At 38.2% G+C, this 24,122-nt stretch overlaps 1 protein-coding gene across 2 annotated transcripts in view; it reads right to left on the reverse strand.

Annotated features, from left to right (window-relative positions):
* Positions 1 to 24,122, reverse strand: part of LOC113025237 (TBC1 domain family member 2B) — a 62,429-nt gene that overhangs the window by 24,662 nt on the left and 13,645 nt on the right. For both annotated transcript variants that reach the window (XM_080304090.1, XM_026172771.2), the window contains exon 10: positions 17,672 to 17,784. In XM_080304090.1, coding sequence (XP_080160216.1) covers positions 17,672 to 17,784 — 113 coding nt within the window. The remainder of the gene's footprint in view (positions 1 to 17,671; positions 17,785 to 24,122) is intronic.

Below are 24,122 nucleotides of genomic sequence, written 5' to 3' on the forward strand. Positions count from 1 at the left end.
AATGAACACTTCTAAAATGTCAACTTGGTCTGAGATGCTGAATTTATTTCAGGTTTGTGCCATGTGGGTGGGAATGGTGGTTTAGACTTCTAATTTATAAGGATAAGGCTTCTGGCAAACAGGAAGAGCCAACGGTAAAGCGCAGTGTGTCCCAATCAAATGCAAGGTCTTTTCTGGGTCCTGAGTACAGTTATCTTTGATGTTAAAACAAGTCCATTTCCCAGACACACCCTCCTCCCCCCTTTTATTGCCAATGGCTCTCTCCAGTAGCCTCATGTCTCTCTTTGCTTCCTTCCCTCCCTGCGATCCATCTCAATCACTGTCAGACATCAGTTAAGGAGAGGTTACCTTCCATAGCCAAATGCCAACTTCAAAACACTGACATGTTAGAGCATGTCTCCCGTTAGCCACCCAAAGACTAACAGGATGAGAACATGTGGCATTAGCTCATCGCCTCTTTAAAATAAATTACAACGTGAAAGTATGTTCACTGCTGTTGTGTCGTGTGTATGCATGGGTACAAATTAGGAATGACTTAATAGCAAATACAAATAGTTGTCTCTGACATATACTTTATCTGTGACATCATAGAGCTGAAACAGTTAAACATACGTATATAAAAACTAACCATGGATTCAGGAACACCTGTGACCTCAACTCAAAGTTTCTGTATGACTCAGTGTTATAATTAGAAGTTCCAAATGGTTGTGTGTGTTTGACTTATTGCTGAAACTCACCCTAGAAGCACGTCTACCCTCACTGGAGCTGCCACCTAACAGTTGGCATTTTCACAGAACCTCAGTGATTTAAACAATACACGCAGGCATTACAGGACAAAAGCTACACTGTCCAGTATCAGACCAAACCTTACAATATACAGTTCAATGTATCAACACTATCAATTATTCCCTTAAACTGAGAAGAGTCAGAAGAGTGTGCAGTGTATCTTGGCACATGTTTAGGAAAAGGTGGGTTACAGGCTGGAAAAGCCCAGAGTCTATCACAGGGCTGACACAGGCTCAAATTGCAAGAGATTAATGGAGCTGCCTCTCCAGAGGGTTAGGGAAAAGTTCATGTCCCAGCACTTGGTCTAATCTAATCTAATAAGATCTGGTGTAAGGTAAATGAGTGGTGTTGAGTGGCTCTACAAAAAGGGACAAATTAATTAGCTATAAGGAGAAAAAAAAACCTGATATGTGAGAAAACTTGTAATGTTGCGCTTACGTTGTGATCTGCAATATCTTAGTTATTCCTAATATATGTCCGAGCTTACAAAGAGAGCATTAATGCCTGATACCTCTGCAGCTTTCAGTGAAAACTTCATGTCGTTTGTTTTTTGGTCTGACTGATCAAAATTTGGGAGACAACCACCATCCAAAATCTGATCTTGTTTTGAAACTCACAAGCTGAGTCCATATCATTAGTTAACATGATGCTATGATCCTGAAAACTGAAGAGTTTGGAAAGAACAGAGTTGGTCGACCTAAAAGAATATTATGTTATGTATGGTATATTGGGGTATCCCTGAGTATCAAGCCAAATGGAAATCTATTTAATTAAAACTAGCTAAGACTTAACTTCAAGCTACGCGCAGAGATACAACAGCTCAAGATGAGGCAGATTCCATTTCAGGGATCACTATGAAAATATTCTGAGATTATCAAGAAATTCCAACTGGAAGGTGACAAACTTAATAAGGCATTCGACTGAAAAAGTCATTTGGATGAGTGACAAAAACGCTACGTCCAGATGAACAGAAGGCATTCACAGTTTCCCACGTTTGACTCAGCAAAGACAGCTAAAACATTTTCAAAGTAAAGTGGGAAGGACATAACAGCTTTTTGTAACCTTGTTAGAAGAAAACATTGAAAACTTTGAACAAGTAAAAAAATTAAATAATATACTTTCAGATCACCTTCACATTTACAGGACAATAGATGTACAATTGTGAAGAGTTTCAAAGCACGACCTGAATTCACTATAGATCATCGATATACAATGTAACCAGGTTTAGAACATCTCTTTACAATGTATAGCTAAGTGTATAGACGAGTGTTCCCTTCATCACCTTGGAGGAACAATGATCCCCCACCAGAACCTCCACCTCCAATCCCCACATGCCCACAGCATGCCTCAAGGTCTGTTTTTAGACACACCTACATGCATATCCATGTATATACACAAACAGAAAGACAAATATACAAAACCAACACAAACATAGTGATGTGGTTACTTGCAGCTATTACTACATATGGTCAAAATCCCAACTCCCACACAACCGGTTGGTAATGTGAGTGTAGGAAAGCTCAGCTCCGGGCTTTCTCTGTGACTCAGGGATATAATGAGAAGGTATGAATGACAGTGTGTTTTTCTGCCCACACTCTCTCTGCTTCTCTCTCACTCTCTCAATGTCAGTTTCAGATGACAGAGCACTCTGCTGATTCCTCAGTGTTCAGGAATTACTGCTGATGACACGCAGCCTTTTGAAGGTTGTGTTTTGGTGTGTTTGAAGCGTCTCTTGTCCCCTGGGAACAGGCAGCGCAGCACACCTGTAGCTGGGATTGGATAAGCTTTAATGTAAGCCTGGGCTCAGCAGATCCTGCAGCCTGGGAGCTTACTGACACTGCTCAATGGAGGCTTTGAAGTGCTGATCATTTACAAAAAGGAGGGGTGGTAATGGACACACAAAATGTCTTAAGGGAAGAAACACAGAAGAGGACGAGAAACATGGAGACAAATAGTCAGAGCCATGTTCATGTTTGACGTTTACCATGTTCCATTTTCTCTTTAATCTGTGCAATAAGTTTGGAAATGACATGTGACACCTGGGAGTCAGCGCAGAAAACACAAGGTTTTACTACGAGTAGTAAGCAGAAAAGCTGTCAGCCAGCATTTTTGAAAATTGGAAATTCTAGTGTGACATAATGACCCGAGGGTAAATGACAGGACTTCTGTCTACTAAGCAATCTTTTCATATGTTTGGTGATGTAATAAACACACAGACTGCTGACCTTAGATTCTGCAGTGTGCAACCCAATTTATTTTGCAAAAGAAAAAAAAAAAAAAAAAATCCTGCAGGACAAACAAGACATGATGAAAAATATCATTTCTTATTTAAATCAGCATTGTGAGTAATCAACTAGGGCTGTGCGATATGACCAAAATCTCATATCCCCATATAAGAATTCTATCGTCCCGATAATGATATAAATCACAAAAATGTAACATTTTCTGTAAATTCTGTGAATCTCGGGCAGCTAGTCTTGCGGGAAGTGTTTCCAGCTGCACGTCATGTAGCTGGAGTTGAGTGTTTTAACCGATGTATGAAACTATACATTTTTAGACACAAGTTGTAACGGCCGCCGTTTTCTTTGTGAGTATTTATTACACGGCGTGCTGCGGGGAAAAAGCCTGTTTGAGTCTAAGGTTTATTTTTTAGCACCTGACGGCTCTTTTTTTACTTCTCATCCGTAAATAATCTGCTCTTTCACGTAATTCAGTTTATTTTGGAAAGTCTCAACAGGATCTTGAGCTTTATTGTGAAAGGTTTATGTGGAACATAAACAAGCAGACACGCGATGCTGTTACCGTCGTTGTTGCTAACCACAACGCATAAAAAACAGGCGCTTGTCCGTCCGTAGTGTGGTTATATTAAATATAAAAGAAAGAGAGAACTAAGAAATTAATATAGCCACTACAGTGACCATCAAAACGATGAAAAAAATATTGCCGTAAACAGTTTATTTTGCGACACCACGAAACAAACGATAGCGTAAAATGAAACGATAGATGTTTTTATATCGTCATCCGATATATATTGTTATATCGAACAGCCCTATAATCAACTGATCAGTCACATCATTCACAATAGTTTATTTGTAAGCTAAAGGTACCCTCAGTCGTTTCCGTTTATTTATTAGAGAAAGAAAGAACGCGGTGGTTCATGCGTCATGAAGACACATTATCCATGTGTGCACCAAGATATGAAGGATGATAACTATGTTTTAAGGTGGACAAGGGCCAGAATTATGGCCCAAGCTCTCACTGTGGTTGTAGAGATCGAATGGCTCGTAGAATCAGGGTGGAACCAAATAACTGATTGTTGATTTTCACAGTCAAATGACTGATTTCAAATTATAATTATTACATTTTGAGTATACATTAACAGCACTGACACTGTGTGCTTGAAGTGAAAAACAACTCTAGCATTCAGAGCGGACATTACAGTTAACTAAGTGTAAAACAAAAAACACCCAACTGTGAATTAACCTGCTCGAGTGGAAACATGTCTGTGGATATTCTTCAGCACGTCATACGTTATACTCATTAAACCAGGGGCATAATCTCTTATGAGATAGATGGCCTAACAAAGTTCTTGTTATTTTAGCCTACTAGACATGACTAATCAATCTTAAGTCTGCAGACTAATAAATCAGACAACAAGGACACATATTTTTTACTCTAAATATTTGCTTTGGTAAAGACACTAAAATTCTAGTATGCTATTGGTTGGCAACAAGTGGACAAGTAGTCCTTTTATGTCTCTGGCTGATTCCTGAAATTAATTCAATTCAGTTTTATTTATACAGCGCCAAATCACAACAATGGTTGCCTAAATGCATTATATTGTAAGGTAGACCCTACAAAAATATATAGAGAAAAACCCAACAATCATATGATTCCCCTATGAGCAAGCACTTTGGCGACAGTGGGAAGGAAAAACTCCCTTCTAACAGGAAGAAATCAATATTTTAAAGCCTTTATTTAGAAGCATTCTTCTAAATGCCCTAAACTTTGAGGGAAGTCTCCAGAAGAAGAAGAAGAAGAAAAAAAGAGAAGAGGCTAGCTGAAGTAACAAAAATAAATAAATAAATAAATAAATAAATAAAAACAGAATTTAACCATCTTAAATTCTTAAGATGGTTAAATAAAAGGCTCCAAGAACAACTGATTGATTTTAGAGGTCTGCCTCTGGTCAGTCTTATAGAAAAGTAAATAAAGCTTCAATATTTTACATTTTAGTTAGAAATGTATTCCATAGGCTCTATTTAAATAGGCTGACTAGAGCAATGGCAAGCAGAAAAAAAACAAAACAAAAACGATACAGCTAATACTAATAAAGAAAAAAAAAAGGCAGACAAAAAGGTAAACACGAGAACAAAAACAGTAGGAAAGACGAAGACAAATGAACACTGAGATAATCTCTGAAGTCTGTGGCTATGAGAAAAAGAAAGGGGATTTCCACAAAGAGGCCACGGTCCACTTAAAGAAAGAAACACAGACCCTCCCCTTTACTACTCACAAAAGACCTTTCTGGACATACTCTTAAAAGCCACCACTATAAATCAGAAATTGTTCTTAATTATTAGCAATTTTAAATCTAGTTTAAATACAATACTGATTTTAAAGTTTACTTACATGACCGTTAAGGTCTTGAAAGTACTGAAATAACTGGCTGTTTCCTATGAACTGCTGTGCCATGTTACTCACTGGGTTTGTGTGTCTGCATGTATCTTAGGGTACAGTAGGAAAGAATTATCATTTGGCTACAGAAAGGCAAGAGGACGACAGGAGGAAATTAGATAAAGGGGTTAAAAATAAACCCAGTATATTCAGGAAAATGCAACAAAACACACTTCAACTTCACCCTTACGAACAGTTTGTGTAGAAACTAAAACATTTAGTTTCTAAACATTTAATTAATCATAATTTAACTCAGTTAAGATGAGACCTTTTGTTTCCTGCTGAAGACTTTCTGTGTTAAGATGTTAGATTTTGAAACATAGATCAGTAAATTATTTTAGGCCTGTGATTGGCAGATTGGCTGTCTGCACCATTCCTTTCATCCGATGGCAGTCACCCTTTCAAACATGTTGTGATCTCAGAGTTTTGACCTTTTTTTCTTACTTGAGGACTTAGAACCCCATTTCATTTTCATTATAGTAATTTAGAGAATTAGTTCTTATTTATTCTTATTCAATTTGAGCTACGCCCCTGTTTCTACAGAGTTTTGGGTTTAACTTCTAATTCTTAGGTTCTTATAAGCTTCAGTTCCTACATTTGAATTTATTTTTTGTGTTTTCTTCCCTTTGCTCTTGTACGCTCCTTTTAGCTGACAAATTGTGTTTGATAGTGCCAAGTGTTAGTCTTGGCATGATCAAATGATGTATAGTAAATAAACATCCAGCATCATAGGCACCTGATATCCTTCTGCAATTTACCTTAAACAGGGAAGTGATTAAGTCAAAACATGGTTCAACTTGTTTAACTCCCATTATGAGTTATGTCCTAAATCCTGAATGTGTTTACAATATCTAATCTTAACCTCTTAACTATTACGCCTCAAAAGGACTCAATCATCAAGCATCAGGCTCCATGAGAGCAAACAAACACATACACCTACACTTCTATTTGTCACAACAGTCTGGGCTTACAAAAACACTTAAATAGCCGAGGAGATCATCTCTTCTCAGACAGTATGTTGTCATTTTTCAAAAAGGAGACAGCAACTAAATCATTCTTGTGGTTTGTTTTTGAATGTTTGTCGCTTTGCGTGCATGAAACCGACAGACTGGAGAAGCTCCATTATTATTGGCATTAATCGGTGGTTAGAACTGCAAACAGCAGTCAGTAACTGATGACAGGGGAGTTGGGTAAAAAACAAAAACAAAAAGGTCTTCGCATGCGCTGATTCAGTCACTAATGTGGACAAAGAAATGAAAAGTCCCTTTAGTGTATTGGTATATCAATGGCTTAAGAGTATAGAGGCCATGACAGGGCAGGAGTAAGAGAATAGATGTTGCAGGGTAGGAAGAAGGGAGGAGGGAAAATAACAGCAAAGAAAAGGCTAAGGCTGAGGAGGATGGAGGCAAAATGAGAAAGAGAGAGGACAAGCTGAATAGAGTAGGAAAGAGTTTCACAGGAGAGGATAAGTTAGAAATAAAATTGTAACTGTTCTGTTTAACCATGAACTAAGCTTGAGCTAATCATAAACTACATTTAAGGTAAAGCTTATGTAAGAACCAGAATACTGGAGGAAAAAACAAAATAGGACAAGAGACAGTGGACCCCACAAGTCTGGGGATGATAACTTGTAGGAAGAAGTTATTAACTCGTGATAATAACTTCAGGGAATAAGTTAATTATCTTGTGCAAACAAGAAACTAACTTTTATAACAACTTAATCTGATGAAACTTGGACAAAGAGGATTGGGAGAGAAAACAGGACATAATGGATGGGAGTGGGCCTGTTTGGCCCTGATCCCCTTTGACCCATGGGTATTGACCTCTACCACACCCTGTCATTCAAAGTGTGCCTCTTAATATGGCTTAAGCCTTACTGCAAGGTCAAAGTTCATCCCCAAAGGGCTAAAGTTCTAACAAGAACTCCAGAGGCTGAGATGCATGAGTAATAAGTAACAAGTAAAAGGCAGGATATGATAAATGTTAGCTTTGACACTGTTAATGTTCTTAGTACAGTGACTGAGAGAAAAAGGGGAGGATGTGCTCATTGAAAAAATAAACAAGAGGAAGTGCATGAAAAGAATCAAAGCAGTCATTTATCTATTTTCTAACATGTAATTACAACTGTCAAACTACACAGATGAAAGAATCTAAACAGAATGTGATGCTGCTCATTTAAACCCACAACATTAATGCCATGCCATTGTGACATGATAATAGCTTGGTCTAACACAACACCTTTATCCAACACAGATAAAGGTAAGTTTGATTGGTGATAATGGAGGCAACAGTCAGGTCTACCCTGCAATTTCTCTGTGGGTCAGTATGAATGCCGATTTTACATCCTGTTTGTTTTACCGTTTTTTGTTGTGTGTTTATTTTTTTTAGCATTTTCTATTTTTAAAATAGTGCAGCAGAGAAAACTATTTTACACTGTTTGGCAAGAAAAGAGATGACCCAAATGTATGTGTATGCAAAACATGAATAACCCCTTTAACAAATTATGCCCTAGATTTTAACGGAAGTAAACATAATTAAGACAATCCATTAATTATTAAGATGGCACATTCTCTGCTCGAGCCTGAAAGCCAAGTTCCAGCACAATGTAAACAAAGGTGCTTTATTCACATGCATGAGCACAAAACAGTGCTTCTTTCCTGCTCTTATTTGATCCCACACAAGCACGTTTCTCCTTTTACCTCAATTATATAGCAATACACACATACGCCAGGATAGCCAGAGGGACTCCACAGGGTGTAACAGCAGAATAGGTCAATGTTGTGTTGGAGTATGTGAACACACACACATACTTCGAGAAAAGGAAAGCAACCAGGCAGGAAAACCTTCAGGGTCTAACCCTGGAGGAAAGTATCCGGGGCTCAGTATGATCTGAGCCAGCAGTGCTTTCCTTTCTTTCCTATAAAAAGATAAGCTTTTGTCTTCGCACAGTCTTATCTCCTCTCCCACCTGCAGCCTCTAATCCCATTATCCAACACATTTATACACAAATCACAAATAATTAATAAGGCTCATAATTTCATCTAATTAAGGACCGTGTGCAAACAAGCGCAGAATTTCAAACCAGCTGCCTGCGTCTCATTTAATGAGGAGACATGAGGACACGGAAGCTGTGTTAAAGTCTCTTGCTTTGTGTTTTTTCTGTGACAACTCCTAACTTATGAAAACATATTTAGATGCAATATCAATATAACTATTCTTTAACTTAAAACAAACTATGCACATGATAAAACAGATTAGTTGGATAGCCTATAAACTGATTAACAGAACAGATCAGTAATCCAACAACTATGTCAGTGATATTTTGAACAGAAATGACATTTTCCATTTCTTTAATTCTGTCATATGTTGATTTGCTGTGCTTTTAATTTCAGTCTCATGTCATATACCATTGGTAGAATTAAATGATTCTTCAAGGGGTTTTTTTGGGACAGAGCACACTGAAATAACAGTACATAGCCCCCATTATAAATGAGGTCATATGTAATAGTAAAGATGTTGTAGTGCAAGACATCAGAGAGGCCAAGGAACTGTAGACCACTCCAGTGACATAAACCATTTTGTACCTTAGAAAATATGGAAGCTACTACTTCCTTGATTGGTTAATTTGCGCTATTGTGTGACTTTGTATTTTATTGTGTTAGTTTTGAGCACTATGTTAAACTGCAAATGCTACACTGCTTTCTTGAGGTGTGTTTTTTTCCTATGTAAAGACAAGTGGTGGTGAAAATGGAGGCAAAAGAATTTATATGAATTCAAAACATTTTTAAAATTAGCAAAGAATACTGGGTGAGATTCGCTGTTGGGTAGGGAATTCCAATGATGCCAATGACAATCAAGCAAAGGAAGAGGAGAGGAATGTAAGTAGACTAAGTGAAATAAAGATTTCCTGGTAAAGACAGGTGTACTTTGAAAGGACTACCCAAAACAACTACCCTGACCAACTTCTTCTGCCTTACAACACAAATTCAGCTAATAGAGAATTACATCATGGACTGATTGAGTAGGTGTCATTCCAAGTGAACTACCAAAGACAAATTAAGATGAAGGACAATTACAACAAAGCCTTAGGAGAAAAGCTTACTAGAAAGCATTCTCAACTGAAAGGTCGTAGGTGGGATAATGGAGGTTAGAAAGGTGACATCCTCTTCCGCTTCTACTTATCAGTTTCGAGGGAGGACTGGAGCCTATCCCAACTATCACAGGGTGAGGCGGGGTGCTCTCAGAACAGGTCGTCAGTCTATCACAGGGCTTCAAACATCTCTATACAATATTTTACTTTAGCAACTCCGATTGCTGTTGAGAAAGGCAATAAATATATTAATCTCAGCCTGACCTTTTTGCTAGCAAGATTTAAAAAGAAAAATTGAAAATAAATAAATAAATAAATAACAAGGGTGAAAGAATGAGATCACAGACACAAACGGTGGAAATTAACTTTCTCCAAAGGACGAATGGGCTATTCCCTTTGCAACAGAGTGAGGAGTTCAGTCATTCAGGAGGGGTTCAGAGTATAGCTGCTACTCCTCCACATTGAAAGGAGCCTGTTGAGGTGGTCACCTCCTGGGTTCATGTTCCGGTGTGCCAAAAAGTGATCACTGAGCAAAAAGTGAATGTCTTGTTGGCCTAAAATCTATGAAATATTTGTCACACATATCTCTTGTGAATGCTATCTAGCCATTTTAAGCCAGAAAGAACATTTCTGTCATGAGGCAGAAGCTGCAATCAGTTGTTGACAACAAGACTATATATATTCTTTAATTACAAAAGTAGAATTCTGACATTAAAAATGTGTTTTACAAGAGAGATCAAGCCAAGAGAGTAGAAGAAATTGCAACCAGTGTAAAATAAGTTGATAATGATGTGGAAAACAGTATGTACAATAATGCAGAGTCATAAAGACATCTGCAAAACAGGTCATTTCTTTACTTTTACGTATAACCCCTTTGGAAATCCTGTTGACTTTAGACTATTTACCAATATACGCAAACACACAAACACCGGAAAACATGTTTTGAAACTCTGGCTGAGCGTGTCCTGCCAAGTGGACGCACCGTACTAGACCCAGGATACAGTGGAGAGATTATAGCTATTGGCTGATCCTTAACTATTTTTCAAGTGGTTGTCATGAACTGTAGAACAATGTACATCATTCATAATGCACAACACAAAGCAACTTTTCAAACAGCTTCTCATCTGGACACTTGCAGTAGTTGTGCAAGACTAATTTTTCTTTTTTTTAATATATATAAATAGGTCACAAACTTTGGACTCTGACACAAAAAAAAAAAAAAAAAAAAAAAGCACCTCTCTTGTCATTGTTTGTGTGTGGTCATTCCAGTTCTGAGGCCATTTATTTTTTTGCTAGCTTGTTCCAACACAGACTATTTTCAACTATTTAAACAGACTAATTTTAAACCCCTCTACCCTAAGAGAATGTTCTGTTAAGGTCTATGAGCTGTGAAAGAATCATACTTGTTTTATGTTGTCTTACTCCCTTGTTACGCTCTTTAGCAGAAATGACAGCAAAAGCATAAAAAATGTAATACACCAAGTTGCAAAGGTAGTATTGTGTGCCTGAATCATTTATCATAAACCAAGGAAGCACAGAGAGGGAGGAAATGGTGCCGTTACAGTTTTCACTAAATGATCCTGAATAGATTCTGACGCAGTCTAGCCACACATACACACACAAACACCCCCCCCCACACACACACGCTAATATACATAAACTACTGCAGTGTGTCCGCAGGAGCCAAATAACAGATGGACAAAGAGTCAAGGTCAAAAATGGTGTGAAAAGGGGATAAAACAGATTTAGAGAACAGATGGACACAAAATTCACCAAATAAAATGATAACAGTATGATTGCCTTAAAAATAACCCCCCAAAACCCCACTTTCATCTGGGTCAAAAATGTAAAACTGTTTGTAGTGCTGGATGTTATAAATGATTAATATGAATAGAAAAGAAATTAACTAATACCAAAGAGATCTATAAAACAGTGGCTAATACACCTTTGACATTAAGAAAAAAAAAAAAAGAAAAAGAAAAAAAAAAGAGGTAAAATTAGTGCAATTATAGAATTTGAACTCGAAGGTTTGATATTAACAAAACTTTCCTAGACACTGCTGGATGAGCCAGTAGACTATGTTATGTTATTCAGGTTTGCAGCAAACCTCTGCTATTCTCAACTAATAACATTCCTTACCCTCTCCTAGTCATTGATGTGGTAATTTTAATGGTAGTTAATAACTGAATCATTCAGAGTTCCAAAATGGGTATTACATTATATGACAGTATTTAAATTCAAATGTATGCAGGATACACAGCACTGGTTGGAGGAAACAGTTTGGGGGCACTGAATAAAATGAATGCTGAGTCACTGCACTGAGGCTCAAGAAGCAGGCGGACAGGAAGAAAACAGCGTAGGTATCATGGGAGCCTGCTGACGAGAACAGGACACTGGCATCTGCTACTACACCAGGGGAGGTGTGGGAAAAAGAAAAAAAAGAAAAGAAAAAGGAAAGAGACATATGAGGGCAAGAGAGGAAATGGAAGTACAGCACGAAGAGGAAAGGAGAAATGATGAAGTGCAGCAGAGGACTGAAGGGTGAAAAGAGGGCAACAGAGAACCTAATAAAAAAGGAGAATAATAGAAGAGCAGAGAAGGACAGGAAGAGGACAGAAAGCAGAAAGGTCTAAGAGGGGCCAGGATAGGGACAGAACAACATCTATGCGTTCTCAGTGCTTCTCAGCTTGACTCAGCAATAAAGGGAGAATTGAGTGACTTCAGATTATGCTGACTCAGCCTGCTTTTGGACGTGACCCCAAGGCCCCTATGGTCACAGGATATACATTTTTTCCCATGAAAAATGCTCATTAATATGCTATGCAGTTATAATTGTAAATAACAGAGGTTGTAATTAAAGATTTTATATATACATTACCACTTTTAAAAACAATGAGCTTGAAGTGGCTTCAAAGAAAACTGCATTTCCAATATGACATGAACTTGGTGAGAAATGGCACAGATCATAGTTGATGATTAATGGAATTATTTTTGTTAATCATGAATCACATGGTTTTTAATGAAATGTCAAAAAAGCTGTACAAAGGTCCATCTCTCTGTCAATCCTGCGCTCTAATGCCACAGTATTTTGCTAGTCAAGAATCTTGAGCATCAGCATTTGGGGCTTTGATTACAGTAAAACCTACCTTTATTAAAAAACAAAACAAAAAAAACTAAGAAAAGAAATTCCTTCTTGAACCAATCTGGATATTCATGGTAGGGCTGGGCGATATGGCCTAAAATTCATATCCCGATATTCTTTAGCTGGATGGCGATATCCGATATATATCTCGATATTTTTTTAAAGCCATAAAGTAAGAACAAAAAGAGAGTTCTTAGTCAAAGCTGTGTCCCAGATAATAATAATAATAATAATAATAATAATAATAATAATAATAGATTGGATTTATATAGCGCTTTTCAAGGCACCCAAAGCGCTTTACAATGACATTATTCATTCACTCTCACATTCACATACTGGTGGAGGCAGCTACAGCTGCCCTGGGGCAGACTGACAGAAGCGAGGCTGCCATATCGCGCCATCGGCCCCTCTGGCCAACACCAGTAGGCGGTAGGGTAAAGTGTCTTGCCCAAGGAGACAACGACCAGGACAGAGAGCCTGGGGATCGAAACCGGCGACCTTCCGGTTACAGATATGCTTCCCAACCCCCTGAGCCACTGTTGCCCCAGATCTCACATAGGCACTTTTATTAACATACAGCGCAAATGTACATGAAAAAAATTACTCAGAAATAAATTATGAGCATTTAATAAATAATAATAATTCTGGATAAATAAATTAAAACAATGTTGTTTTTGTGCATAACAAAACGCTCACAATTGCGCAGTCAAAATGTAAATTAAAAGACGCCGAGCATAATAACAAAGACAGACAGATTTCACAGCTGCTCTGTTCCCAAGTTCTACTGCGTGACTGACAGCCTGGAATTTGACATCCTCTTTGTAACCACGTCTCTTACAGGTGCCATTTGTGGTCCTTGTTGCTACCCGATCCGTACCGGAAACCCGATCAATACCATGCATGCGCAAATCTTACGTGACTTCCTCTGTTTGCCACCATTGTATGGGCTCAAATTGTATGGCGTTATTTTTGTGCCACTATTCTGAGTGCACGTAAAAAAAATTTGCAGGTGCAAGTGTTGCATTTTGAGGAGAAATTTATTTTGAGCGAAGAAAAGCTGAATTTGAGTGAACAAAAGTCATTGCTGCGTGCAAAAAATTTATTTCAATGACGAAATGCAACATTCAAGAATGCATTTCGTCTCAAACTCAAATGAGGCAGTGGCGGAGGAACGCAGAGTGGCGGAGTTTGAAATATTGCTCTTTCTGGGTCACAAAATAAACTTTTAAGATATTTTCATGCGAGAATGGTGCTGTGTAAACTTCTAATATTTGCTCGATTCATCAAGACATCACATATTTGCATAAGTGCTCTAACGTTTTCGGAGATGCCTGTTCACAAATAGAGAAAGAGTTGAGCGCGCATGGGCAGAAATGTTGAGAGCGCGAGCAACACATTGCGAGCAAACACTGAAATTTGCAGGCAGCAATGAATTTTGTTCACTAAAATTTAGCTTTTCTTCGCTCAAAATAAATTTCTCCTCAAAATGCAACACTTGCAATTTTTTTTACGTGCGCTCAGAATAGTGGCACAAAAATAACGCCATAAAATTGTGGTCATAAATATTTTGTACTTGTAAATCAGGATTTGCATGTGTAAAAAGAATTTGTGTGTGTAAAAAGAATTTGCGTGTGTAAAAAGAATTTGCATGTGTAAAAAGAATTTGTGTGTGTAAAAAGAATTTGTGTGTGGACTTAGCCAAAAAATACGTGTGAAACTCTGCACTCAAGTTTCAAGTTACAAGTACGAATTTTGACCCTGTTTTTCTTCCTTTCATCTGATTGTGATTGACATGACATTGGTCAAATTTAACTATCCAATCAGAGAACAGATGGGTTTGGCTGTTGGAGGGGCGCTTTTTTGACTGCAGGTCCTTGAAGGGTAATACAGTTTGAAGCTGGAGGATCTCTATGTAACATCCGATAGAAGCTAGGTGCCCTAACTTTCAGCAGCTGTTGAAAGGATAAAGTTGTGGTATATCAGTGGTTAGAAATACCATTATTACTTTAGGATTAGTTTAACACAAAGTCAGGGCTGACCTGGGACCATGGCTGTGAGTCACAGTGCGCAGCATAAAGGTCCTTTCACATCGGAGGCAGCACGTGCTGCTAATGCTTTTGCAGCAGCTCTACTTGTACTAGATGCACCTGGTCCTTGTCGTTTCTATCTCTGACTTTATGTCCTCTACAAGAGTTTGGTTTTTTTGCTGGTTCTTCAAATATTCAATAAAAACATGTATGCTCATTCATAACGAAGAAAGCTTTGTAACTATCCACACTAGTGAAGACTGTCATTTCCACAATACGAGAGTAACGCTGCAGCACTAAAATAGTAATCTCCAAATGTTTTCTTTTTACCGACCAGCTCCTCTTTGATAACTGCCGGGTCCATCTTGTCGTTACCTGCAGGTGAAGCGATGCGGGAGGGAGAGTTGTGTTCAGTGAAGGAGAGAGGCGAGGCAGAGTAACGCAGCGTAGAGACAAAAGTGGATGAAAGAGAGGCAAACTTGCGGTCCCACAAGTATAATTATAATGTAACATATCGATATAAACGATATTGTCACATCTCTTATCTCGTATGAAAATATATCGATATATTTAAAAACTCGATATATCGCCCAGTCCTAATTCATGGTACGACACACGCATGCACATACAAAAGGACAATTTCATGTGGAAACTGACAAATTATTTTACAAAAATTACAATTACTGTGTAAACCATCTTGGTATAAAAATAAAGCTGACACTTCAGAGCATAACAGCAGATGCCATTGTGTCAATGTAACTCAGGATAAAACACAGAAAAATATTTAGGAGATTTTCCTGGCCTGGTCTTTTATGGCATATAACCCCACTGAAAATATGCTGCAGTGGATCAAAAAATGAAGAAAACCACGAATCAACCACAACTTAACATGTGGATTTTGGCCTTGACGTACACTGAGAGAGAGCATGAAGGAAGATTTTATCGTGGTGGTAGCAGGACAGAATTCACACCAATGTTTTCCAAAGGTGAAGCATAGTTTTGGTCTTTTGTTGCTGGTTCAGCGAACTTTGATCGAAGAGAGATGAAACCTACAGTTTCAGATTCTGCGAGATGTCGGCTTTCAGCACCAGATGGCGTGTCCGTGTATGTGCTTACCTGTGCTTTAATCATTTGGTGTTTTATCTGTTTAGGTTGTTGAAATGGTCTTGTGAGGTTTTAGCTGAGATCGGGACGTTTCTTGCAAAATGCATTTATATTAAAAAAATGTTTTCAGGATTTATTGAATGGATATTGGATTAAAGTCCATTTGAATTGAGAAACTGATTTTTTAAACCCACCACTGAACAAATGTTAACTTATCTGGTACACATGTTAACATTAGCCATTAAAAATTTGACATTTACTCAATAGACACTTTCAATTTTCTTTTTATAATAATTTATTAAAAAGTGTTTTATCTTTTGTTGTAGCCAGCTGCAAAGTTTTAAAATCAGACAGTTACTTGCTAAATCTTTCTAATTTAGTATTTTGTAACTTCTCCATTTTAGCCAAAGTTCATTTTCAATTTTTTTAATCAATGTTCTCCGAGCATAGTTTCGGGTATGTGGCAGGCAGATTATGGAAAACTTGCCACAATTCTTTTGTGGGTTTAATATGTCTTATTGTCTTTGGCTTTTTCATGTAATACCAGTATGACTTCTTGATGCTGCGATTAGTGCTCTGTGGGGATGTACTTGTTGATGGAGGATAATTTGATCTTCTTGGGCCGAAGAACGTTTTTTGTGACTGTGGCAGACTGTTATGGGAAGTTCAGGTTGACTGTAAGTTATGTCTAAGTCTTGCTTCATGAACAGATCTATTTTCCAAAATGAATAATGTTCTAAAGCTGAGGCACTTTGTTTCAAGATTCAAGAGGCTGAAATGCTAATGAGAGTGTGGACCACACATCAAGAAATGTGTAATGACATTCTGATTATTCTTAAGCGTCACTGGCAGACAGAGTGAGTGAAAATGTAAAAGAAACAGACTGTTGGATTCTGTCAGAGGCAGTAAATGAATCAGCTCATTCCCCCCCCCCCCCCTGTTGTCTTCAGGGCTAGACAGTCAGACAGGCTGGCAAATAAGGATGACTCATCCTGACTCTCTCTCACACACGCACGCACGCACGCACGCACGCACGCACGCACGCACGCACTTGCCCTTCTTTCTGCTTTCCCCACTACACTGACAAACAGCCCTGCAGCCACCAACATGTGACTCATCTCTTAGCCTTTCTGAGTCTGTCAGGATGCACCCCAAATACATACACACACACACACACACACACACACACACACACTCTTAACAGTCTTTTGCGAAGATGACTCCAGTGGTGAGGGGTTTCCATGTCTTGTGGAGGTGATACCTGAACAACCTTCAAAAGAGATAAGCTCCTTTGTTATGTTCAGTTATACCAGGGACAGCTGAACTGACACACGCATGCACACATGAGAAGCCTTTTTTTTTTTTTTTTTTTTTTTAAATCAGTTTCTATAAGATGTCAACTGACACCCAGAGTCAGAGTGTGCCTTACCAGCATATATATTTACTTTAATTTGAACATTTCCATAAAAGCTAAATATTTTGATTTGTTTGTGGCAAGCAGCAAAACAACAGACATTCAAAAGCCCTTCAGTAGGAGACAAAAACCTAACAAGCAGTTTAACATTTATAAAGCGGTAAACTGTAGGAAAAAAGGGACTGAGGTGAACAAGGGGCAACTGTTTTCACCCTGTTGTAGCAGAGTTCTCACAAACAGGTTTGTGAATAAAGTGTGTGTGTGCGTGTGTGTGTGTGTAAGTAACAGGATCAGCATGTGTGCCACTAAAGGTTAAGTGATGAATGAGTTACAAGAATTTGAAAGGCTATTTGCGGAGTGCCCCAAAGTGTCCCTCTGCTTTGTAAGTTTCTGCCTAACAAAACATGTTCTGGTTGTGAGTGCATGAGTACCTGCTTTTGGTTCATTGTGGCTTTCATCCAGCTCCAGGCTGTTCATGCATTTAAGCTCCCAGTCTTGGACCTCTGTATTCCACAGGGCAGGAACCAACACAGTATACTGGGCCCTTTGATTAAGAGACAGTACAGGACACATTACTATGAAAATAAAGTGGACATATGATAATGCAACTTCTGATGTAGTATTCAATCTGCTTACAATTGCATCCAAAGTTATTCAAATGGATTCGATATGGTATGGTTTCTATAATTTAATTTGGGTTTATTGCTTCCAGCTTTTAAAAAAAAACTGAAATTAACAGTAACTGAGAAGATGATTGATAGGTGAGAAAGAAAGTGTCAGGCTAGCCCCAGAGTTCACTGCAAATGGCATCTGTGTTAGAGGCAGATCATCTGTAACATACAGATTTGTAAAGTAAAAACTGGATCTTGGATAAAGAATAACTTATCTGTATGAATGATTTATGCTTCGGGGAATCAGCTTTAAGAACATCTAGCATAAATAAACCCGACTTCAATATGTACTTAACACAGAGTCCTAATACACATATTGATCTTCAGTTCACTCGAAAAGCAGACGAGAAATTTTAGTTAAAAACCATTTTTAACTGGAATTGGGATAGATCACAAGGTTCAGCCATGTCCCAGCATAGAATGACAGATGGCTGCACATAACAGCCAGAGCACTTTCCGGAAAATGAAAATTGAGTGAAATGAGTGGGAAGAAGATAGATGAATGAGGCAGAATTCTGATGGATCTGGGTTTTTGTCAGCTCATTAAAAGATCAAGCAAACGTTTCAGAGCCGGTGATGTGCTGCTGATGTATGATGAGCAGAAATCCTTCCTCACCAAACCAAACTGATGCCATAAACATACACGGCACACAAAAACGTTCCAGTTTATGAAGACCAGGCAAGAGATGCAGAACGGTTCTTTCAATTGTCACAAAACTTTACTTACAAAACTAAATAAACCATAATCCTCCGGAAGCTTGCACCACTAAAGAAACAAACAGAGCAGACCAGTATTGCTTTTACGGAAACTTTGCCCGCTCAAGTTCGTAAGTTAGATAAGAGTTCTTTAGTTGGACAAAGAATTACTATAGTGGTATAATTTGAAATGATCTGAAGTTGTATCCATATCCACTTTACTTACAAACTCTCAAAGCTAAAGATCATCGCTGAACTTCAGTGTTTAAGAGGAACACAGTGAAAGTGAAAGACATAAGACATGGCTTTGGAAATAACATGTGATCTACATCAAACTAACTTCAATGGTCTATTGTGAAGGTGTGGTTAAGAGGAGGTCACTGACCAGAGCACTTTCACCAACAGACGTTTTCAGCTCTATTACCACAGGGAGAGATTCGGGAAAGGAAAGAAAATTCATTACAGTACCTAATAACTCTTTACAATACAACGCATCGCATTATCAATATGGTAGAAATATACAATAAGGTTGTTTTTTTGTTGTTTTTTAAAAAAAAGGAATTAACGTACTTTTAAAGTAGTTCAAAGTATATACCAGATGGTGTTAGATCTTTTAAAGAAACCACCGAGACGTTTCTGTCAACTTTCTTTCATAGACTGAATTTCTCAAAGAGCAAACATGCTCGATACGACACAGCACAAGGCTGATCAATCCCAGACATTTTTTGTATCAGGTTTCTAAGAAAGTATTTTAAAAAGTTTGATTCACTAAGAGCAACTGAGCAACCCTCAGTGTGAATGCAGCAGAGACTTTTTTGTAAGCCACCCTTGTCACTGTGAAATAAACAAATGATGTGTCAACCCCTCCAGCTGAACTAGAGTGGCAGTGTGGATAAATGAATGAATGAAAGAACGCATAGGAGAGGAAAGGGGGTTGCAGAAAAGAAAATGAGAACACAGGGGAGGAGGGATAACCCACACTGTTTTATGGGAATTGACGAAGGAGGGGGTAAACAAAAAAGAAAGAGATCGTACTGGTGGCTAAGAATGCTGTGTATGGGAAGTGAGTGGGAGGGGGTGCAGAGGGGGAAGCACAGAGACAGGACTCTGCACAGGAGATATTGAAGACGGCACAATGAAAAGTAGCTACTGAAAGAAAGCGGTAAATGAGTCGGAGGGGTAGTGAAAGTTTCAAGGTGATTTGAAACAAAATTTAAAACAAAAACAAAGTAAATTCAAGCCAATTTTATTTGAAAATGAAGACTATAAACCTACAAATAAGTAACTTTTAACTTGAAGAGTTTTATATGTTTTACTGTGTCTCTACATGCTGTGCTCTCCAAATGCACCTAAAAGCAACATACTGAATAAGCACTGAATAGGTTTGCCAGCAGCCTCTGGAAAAAACTATTTAAAAGCAATGCAGTGCATCTGGCTGCTTTATCAGAGGTTCTATAGTGCAGCCTCCTGACTCCAGCTAAATATGAGGCTGACTCGACCTCAAGTCAAGATAACAACACTCATAAAAATAATTAACAAAATATGTCTGTAGTTTGTGGCAGTAACAGCTTAGGTAACAGCTTGTTAGTGGGCAGACATAAAAATCAATCCCCGCCCCGCAAAATAAAGAAAAAAACAAACCAAAAAAAAAAAAAAAAAAAAAGATTAGAGTGAAAACATTTCAGAGCTGGACAGTGCACAGCAGGCTTCTCTCTGGCTGACACACACCCACACAACAAAGAAATGACATAATGGAAACAACCAAGGTGGAGTGACAGATAATGTCTTTTTAAAGATAAGAACTCTTGTTTTGAAAGTTCAATTAAAACCTTTGAGGTTAAAAAGCCTGAAATGTTTATCAAACACACACACACACACACACACACACACACACACACGAGTAGACAAAGAATCTTTTCAGTTGCTCCACCCAGAACACGTGTTTTACTCAGCCACAGCAGGTAGTTAAACAGCAACCTCCTGGCTATTTTTTTTTCTAAATTCATGCAAAACGTTTTTTTGAAACGCGCGTTTGAAAAACTAATATGTGAATTTGTGTGTCATGCAGGCCTTTTACAACTCAGATGGAAAAGTGTGAATTTTAGGCAGCACTATTTTATTTCCCCTCATCAACACATATTACACCACACAAGGAAGTCTCTGTGCAATCTGCCTTGGTGTTCTGTGCAGTAGAGGGTGGCAGTGACTCCAAGCGGTAGGAATTGCGTGAGCTGGGTGTGTGGGGGTTGCACAAACTTGAACGCTACAGGACACGATTCCAGAGTTTTCATGACATGAAGCGCAATGGAGCTCATTTTAGTACTGCAAATAGTTCACATGGAGGATTACTTGTTTGCAAACACTTGCAAACGTCTTACCAAGTAGTACTGAAACTGAGAAAAAAAACAAAAACAAAAGCAAATGCAAATCGAAAACCGGCCGTTGAAATAAGTCCGCACAGCTTTTAACTTGAAGGTGAACATTCTTCATTTCCAGTTTGGGTTGTACTTTAAGCAGCAGTGAAACTTAAAACGAGTAGGTGGTGAGTGTTTGCAAACAAGTTAGCGTCTTCCAGGCAAACAAAGGTGACCAATCAAAAGGAGGTTTTTGGTGTAGTGCATTCTGACCAATTTCACTTAGCTTAAAATCTAGTTATTGCTTTTTTAATTTATTTGCTGAAGTTGCCAATCTGCAAGTTCTTTATGCTGTTTTTAAGGTGCCAGCTTTATGCTGACAGACTGCTATAGCCTGTATACATTTAACAGGTCTTGTAAACAAAAGGTACATATATCTTTTTTTTTTTAAAGAGCCATCATCACCATTATGTTGTTTTGTTTATACCAACAATATTAATGAGAATATTGATCATTATCGATAAAATCCTAGCGATGAGCATAATCATAACAAATACTGTGTTCAAGACACGTGGCAGCTAACAGCTAACAATAAGGGAGAATGTCATTAAACCCAGCCTCAGGGGGTCACAAGCTAATGTATTCCTAGTGCTGGTCGCAAGCCTAAAAATAGGGAGGGTTGTGTCAGGAAAAGCATCTGGTGGAAAATCTGTGCCAAATCAAAACATGTGTATCCAGCTGCTGTGCCAACCAATTGGAACTAAAGGGGCAGCCAAAAGTACATACTAGAGTTTAAAAAAAATTCTAATCCATTTTAGGTTGATAAAGAAAACAGATTTTTATAATATCAAAGAAAAAGTACGCTAATGAATTCAACTGGAGCTCAGTAATACAATTTTAGGGTAGATAATTGAAAAACAATTTTCCATAAGCTGCTGACTAACTTACTATGCAAATCTTTTTAAAGAACAGAAAAATTAAGAAAAGTGAGAAAAACATCTATTAAACTCACATACCTGGATCACAGATGCAAATCAAATTAAAGAGTTAAGAGCTAAATTAGGACTTATAGGGAGTGCAGAATTATTAGGCAAGTTGTATTTTTGAGGAATAGTTTTATTATTGAACAACAACCATGTTCTCAATGAACCCAAAAAACTCATTAATATCAAAGCTGAATGTTTTTGGAAGTAGTTTTTAGTTTGTTTTTAGTTTTAGCTATTTTAGGGGGATATCTGTGTGTGCAGGTGACTATTACTGTGCATAATTATTAGGCAACTTAACAAAAAACAAATATATACCCATTTCAATTATTTATTTTTACCAGTGAAACCAATATAACATCTCCACATTCACAAATATACATTTCTGACATTCAAAAACAAAACAAAAACAAATCAGCGACCAATATAGCCACCTTTCTTTGCAAGGACACTCAAAAGCCTGCCATCCATGGATTCTGTCAGTGTTCTGATCTGTTCACCATCAACATTGCATGCAGCAGCAACCACAGCCTCCCAGACACTGTTCAGAGAGGTGTACTGTTTTCCCTCCTTGTAAATCTCACATTTGATGATGGACCACAGGTTCTCAATGGGGTTCAGATCAGGTGAACAAGGAGGCCATGTCATTAGTTTTTCTTCTTTTATACCCTTTCTTGCCAGCCACGCTGTGGAGTACTTGGACGCGTGTGATGGAGCATTGTCCTGCATGAAAATCATGTTTTTCTTGAAGGATGCAGACTTCTTCCTGTACCACTGCTTGAAGAAGGTGTCTTCCAGAAACTGGCAGTAGGACTGGGAGTTGAGCTTGACTCCATCCTCAACCCGAAAAGGCCCCACAAGCTCATCTTTGATGATACCAGCCCAAACCAGTACTCCACCTCCACCTTGCTGGTGTCTGAGTCGGACTGGAGCTCTCTGCCCTTTACCAATCCAGCCACGGGCCCATCCATCTGGCCCATCAAGACTCACTCTCATTTCATCAGTCCATAAAACCTTAGAAAAACCAGTCTTGAGATATTTCTTGGCCCAGTCTTGACGTTTCAGCTTGTGTGTCTTGTTCAGTGGTGGTCGTCTTTCAGCCTTTCTTACCTTGGCCATGTCTCTGAGTATTGCACACCTTGTGCTTTTGGGCACTCCAGTGATGTTGCAGCTCTGAAATATGGCCAAACTGGTGGCAAGTGACATCTTGGCAGCTGCACGCTTGACTTTTCTCAGTTCATGGGCAGTTATTTTGTGCCTTGGTTTTTCCACACGCTTCTTGCGACCCTGTTGACTATTTTGAATGAAACGCTTGATTGTTCGATGATCACGCTTCAGAAGCTTTGCAATTTTGAGACTGCTGCATCCCTCTGCAAGATATCTCACTATTTTTGACTTTTCTGAGCCTGTCAAGTCCTTCTTTTGACCCATTTTGCCAAAGCAAAGGACGTTGCCTAATAATTATGCACACTTGATATAGGGTGTGGATGTCATTAGACCACACCCCTTCTCATTACAGCGATGCACATCACCTAATATGCTTAATTGGTAGTAGGCTTTCGAGCCTATACAGCTTGGAGTAAGACAACATGCATGAAGAGGATGATGAGGACAAAATACTCATTTGCCTAATAATTCTGCACTCCCTGTACATGCAGAACAGCTGTGAGTAATTCAAGAGTTTTAACAGCTTATACATATTGATGCATAAGAATGTGATATCTCATTTTAATCTGTAATCACCTGAGATTTTTAAAAATGTGAATGAAAAGAAAGAATAATGAGAAGTGGTTCTAAGAGTCCCTTGAAAAACAAATAGCAAAAGTTTAAATGAAAGAAAGAAAAATAATGGGGCTGCTCGATTATGGCAAAAATGATAATCACGATTATTTTCACTGAAATTGAGATCACGATTATTTGACGATATTTATTTAACCCTTTAAGACCTACTATAGAACCAAGTCCACCAGAGCTTATATTATTATTTTTTTTACATGTTGTAGTGCCATTTGTGGGAGCATTTCAAGTTGCTATACATCAATACAACTGTTATAGCCCATATTTTAATAATATGTATGCATTAAGTCCATAGTAATTACATAAATTGCAAAAAAGTGCAATAAACTACAAAAAAAATAGAAAATCGCTTTTGTTTTGTTTACATATATTTCTACTTGG

This window comes from Astatotilapia calliptera, chromosome 7, assembly GCF_964374335.1.
Source record: "Astatotilapia calliptera chromosome 7, fAstCal68.1, whole genome shotgun sequence".
NCBI lineage: Eukaryota > Metazoa > Chordata > Actinopteri > Cichliformes > Cichlidae > Astatotilapia > Astatotilapia calliptera.